This window comes from Plecotus auritus (genome assembly GCF_963455305.1).
Source record: "Plecotus auritus genome assembly, chromosome: 6".
Taxonomy (NCBI): domain Eukaryota; kingdom Metazoa; phylum Chordata; class Mammalia; order Chiroptera; family Vespertilionidae; genus Plecotus; species Plecotus auritus.
In genome coordinates this window covers 96,846,599-96,850,922 of record NC_137773.1, presented here as the reverse complement: position 1 = coordinate 96,850,922, position 4,324 = coordinate 96,846,599, and the positions used below count along the sequence as shown (strand labels likewise).

Here is a 4,324-nt window from a genome sequence, read left to right as displayed (position 1 = left end):
AGCCAGGGTGGGATTAGCTTCATACCTACATTTTTTCCAGGCTTTTAAGTGGTTTCCTGGAGACAAATGCCCTCAAACAACCTGGAAGGATCTTGGAACCAAGAACCAGGTTCTGGGCCAGGAAGGGAGGTCCCAGGTAGAACCAGCCTAACTATCCTGATTTCCCCCAGGGTCTAGCTGCCACATCTCACCACCAGAATGGGGGGAAATGGAGGCCTGTGGCACAGATTTGGGAGGCCAAGCCTGTGCTCTACAATGCACCTCAAAGCTCACAGCAGAGGGCTGCCTGATAGGGCTGAAAACTCGACCCTCACACTAGGACCCCACCCATGACAGCTCCTTGCCTGGACAAAGCCTCAAGGAACTGACTGGGCAGGAGAGATTGGGGGTGAGACCCTTGCTATTCCTGGGACTCCCACCACCCCTTCTGAGGGTCCTGCTGTCTGGGCCCCACTTGAGCTAGAATACTCCTCTCAGAGCAGAGAACTCATAGCTAGCTTGGCTGTGCCCGTTTGAGTTTTGCAGGGTGTGCAAAAAAAGAACAAGTGTGTGTAAGCACCCCGATTTTTCCAAAGAGTTTATTTGGGCAGACCAAGGGATGGCGAGACCCTGCATCTAAAAGAAGGTGTTGGGCCTCTTGGTGGTGAAGCGTGGCTTGTGCTGGCGACGAAGGACCCGGTGCGGCAACGGGAACTTGATCTTGGAGTCCTATGACAAAGAGAGGCAGGTGAGGGGGGGTGGGGGTGGAAGCCTCTTAACCTTGTCCTTTGAAAGGTCTACAGAAGTGTGGACATGCCCCACTGGGCTCCTGCGTCAGACCCAAGGCTAGGGGGAGCCCCCCTCAGTCCAGCAGGGGCCCAGTGTACTCACGTGGAACTGCTTGACTGCTGGTCGGCGGCACTTGCTGGCTGCAATCTCCTCCACCTTCATGATCTGGATTGAGTGGGCACGGGCACGGTGCCGGGCCCCCATATCTCGGTCTGCAGGGTGAACAGGCACTAAGGTCTCTGGGTGTTCCTCAAAACTCCCATTAGGTGCTTGCCTAGGAGACCCAACTCTGACCACCAGGAGTGTAGAACCTTCCAATTCACTTTGAGGGGCACAGTCACAGCCCCCAAAGGCGACAAGATCCACTTGCTGTTAGCACCTGTTTCAACTGCTGCTACAACAAACAGCAGTTCTTGGGTTTAGGTGCTTGGGTTTCAGCCGATAGGTGGCCCAACCTGGGAGCATCTTGGGCCACTACAGGTCCCAATACTGGACAGGGGCTGGACGCGGTTATGGGTAGGAGCTGCGTCTATACCAGAGACTGGCCCCAAAAGTCCACTTGTTGCCAGGTTCCAGGAAAAGGTGTTCCTGGGATATCCTCCCCATTTCTACCCCCTAAGCAAACACCCATCACCATCCCTGGTACTCCCCACACCCGCAAAAGGCTCTTGCATTTGTCCTGCCTCAGTCTGGGGGGAGGTATCAGACTGAGCTGCAGATGTCAAGGATGAGTCTAAAAGGAAGGACATGGCTGTGGCACAAGACAGCTTACAGCACTGGGTGACGGCGCCTGCGGTGGTCAGGTCCCGGTACTCCCGGTACATGTTGTGGGTGCCACTGCGGGAGTCGTAGCGCAGCCAGATGCCAAAGTTCTTTACCCGAAGGGGGGATTTTTCAAACACCTGCCAAAAAGGAGACTGGCTGAGGGGAGAGTAGTAAATGGGCCTCCACCCCAGCCCCTACCCTCACCGAGCCAATACTTCTACCCTTGCTGTCCCAAGGATAGCCCCTGAACCTTCAGACATCTGAGGGCAATCTGCTGTTCACAGACATCTCCACGGCAAAAGTGGGGGGTGCAGAGTAGTCCGGACCACTTTCCTCACGGGGACCAGCAAAGGTCCTAACTCCTCCCAAACGCAACTCTCCAAACAGCTGGGCTGAAGACCAGCTGCCACCCAGTGTAGCCATATGATGAAGAGTCCAGTGCCCATCATGGCAATGTGCCCAGGCAACGACACCTTTTTCCCTTTACAGATGAGGTGCAGGGAAGGTGGTGACCTCAGCTGAGATATCCCAGCACACACCATCCCCAGGCCTTGGGCTTTCTCATTAAAAGAGCACTGATTCACCCATCCCATTCTGATCTAGGGCCTGAACTACACCTGTGAACAGGACCAGGGGCTCTGAAGCGCCATAACCCTGTGAGGCCAGGGCTGCCTCATGGGAGGTGTAAACCCACTCCAGACCCCACCGTGTCCTGGACACTCCATACCTGCCCACAGTAGACAATTTCCCCCGAAGACTTCTTCATCTTCTTTAGTTGAGACACAAAGTACCAGAAGCGGGACTTGGCAACAACATGGTTAGGTGCAAATATGCGCATGCGGTAGAGGGGTGGTGTGTGGCACTTGGGGGTGGGCAGGCAGCGCCCCACCACTTTGTACTCTCGAAGCTGAAACAGAATCAGGGGTGAGGTAGGACCAGCAACCAGGCAACTGTGGAGATGCCTTGCTCTCTTTCCCAAGACTTGTGATGTCCCACCCCTGGGCTTCCATGTGGAATCCAGGTGATTGTGGGTCACACCACTGTCTAGCCTTCCCCATAAAAGTAAGGGCAGGGTGTCCTTTGCCCTGGCGCCGGAAAGCTGGGCAGGACTATCAACCTCACTGTCTCTCCCCTTTCTCTTTATACTTGTGGCAAAATGGAGGCCTAGACTTGCAGCCTCAGGCTCAGAATAATCCGGCAACCTTCTTCGTCCACAGCATCTCTGCAGCTCACAAACATCTTGCCAAAGTTCTCTTTCACTCTGGGGTTCAGAGACACTAACCAGCCTGGGATCTCACAGCCCACTCCAGGTAGTACCAAAACAAGAACCCAGTTCCCTCTCCAGCCCTGGGTTCTCTGCACTGCTGCCAGCAACTTGTAGCTGCCCGAATTTCCCCAGATACCCAAGGAGATTTGGGTTCCCAAGCAGAAGCTCCCTGTCTACATGAATGCTAAGGGGAGATGTCTGCCAAATCGAAGCCCTGCGATATAGTAGAAAAGAGCCACCCACCTAAAGGACTCGCCATCATTTTATTAAGATCAGTAGAAGATAGCCCCAAATACTGCAAGATCGGCTCCTACTTCCATCTCTGAATCTGCCACATTAACCTCGCGGATCACCCGTTCTTAAAGGAACCGACGCAATCCCTTTCCCAGCTTGGAAACTGAGGCTGGAGAGCTGTACATGACACCCCCCCCCCCCGTATTTCCCCAGGACCCACTCTCCCATCTCTGCATCATAGCGCCCTCTGATTTTGCCCAGCACTTGCCACAGCGATAAGGCTCGCAACCTCTTCGTCAATTCGGGTTTATAACTTTCTTCTACTTCTCACAGCCATAATGGGAAAAATGGAAACACTATTGCCTCCCCCAGAATCACGTTCACTATCCAACTGAGATTCGGAGACTCAGTGAGGTCTGGTAGCACGAGCCTCCACAACGTGCAACGTGTCCTCCCCGCTGGAAAAAAAATCGGCCTCCGACCCCGCGATCCTCGAACGGGCCCGGATCAAGAACCGGCCTCTCCACGCGGCGCCCACAGTGGCCGCCATGTTGACTGCACCTCAGGGCAGCCGCACGCGACCGCACGGGTCCCATCCGGGAGCGCGCACTACCGACTCGGCCCACAACCCCTCCTGGATCCCCCATTCGATCCACGACGCGCTCCCCGGCCCCCTCCCTTGTCGCGGCCGCCTTACCGTTCCCGAGGCCTTCATGGCGTTCTCCCCGCGTTCGCCACCACCCACAAAAGGAAGTGTCTACTCTCGCGCAGCCGCTCACCATGACTTCATTACAGGAAGTCCCGCCCTCTCGAAGCCGCGGGTCCATTGGCTTCTTGGCCCCGCGCTCAACCAGATCTGTTTTGTCATTGGTTCTAGATACACCAATCTCTTTACAGCCCCGTCTACCTTTGCGACTAGACTACAACTCCCAAGAGGCAACGCGGATAGCCCCTCCTGTTTGCCGCGGCCGTAGGGTTGCATAGGCGCGCGCAGCACGCCGGGAGTGGTAGGCACCCGGAGAGACGTCTGTGGCGAGTTATAGCGTTTTCATTTCCCCTCCCTTTTTCCCCCCCCGCCCCCCCAGCTTAAGTATAAATAGAACCAGATCTAGAGTGGGCGTGATTTTATGATACGATGGCGGCGCCTTTCCAGGAGGTGTGTTACGGAGGTCTCAAGCCACAGAATTCTTATCTGTAAAATGGGAATAATATCACTGTTTTTCTCCTAGACAAATTATTATGTGCCAATAACCCATGTAAAACGCCAGACACAGAGCAATTAACAAGTGG

At 55.0% G+C, this 4,324-nt stretch overlaps 1 protein-coding gene across 1 annotated transcript; it reads right to left on the bottom strand.

Annotated features, from left to right (window-relative positions):
* Positions 1 to 562: 562 nt before the first annotated feature.
* On the bottom strand, positions 563 to 3,831 carry RPL18A (ribosomal protein L18a). The gene is made up of 5 exons (XM_080676085.1): positions 3,732 to 3,831; positions 2,261 to 2,440; positions 1,541 to 1,670; positions 871 to 980; positions 563 to 708 (listed from the first exon to the last, which is right to left on the bottom strand). Exons 1-5 carry the CDS (start codon positions 3,747 to 3,749, stop codon positions 616 to 618), a joined length of 531 nt encoding a protein of 176 aa, XP_080532211.1. The 5' UTR covers positions 3,750 to 3,831; the 3' UTR covers positions 563 to 615.
* Between the last annotated feature and the right edge of the window lie 493 nt (positions 3,832 to 4,324).

Bases quoted from the DNA above. Each gene is read 5' to 3' on its own strand.
- RPL18A (XM_080676085.1), bottom strand. The intron at 1,671-2,260 runs GTATGGAGTGTC...CCTTTTTGGCAG, and splicing joins AAATTGTCTACTGTGGGCAG to GTGTTTGAAAAATCCCCCCT. The intron at 981-1,540 runs GTAAGCTGTCTT...TTCACCCTGCAG, and splicing joins AGGCGCCGTCACCCAGTGCT to ACCGAGATATGGGGGCCCGG.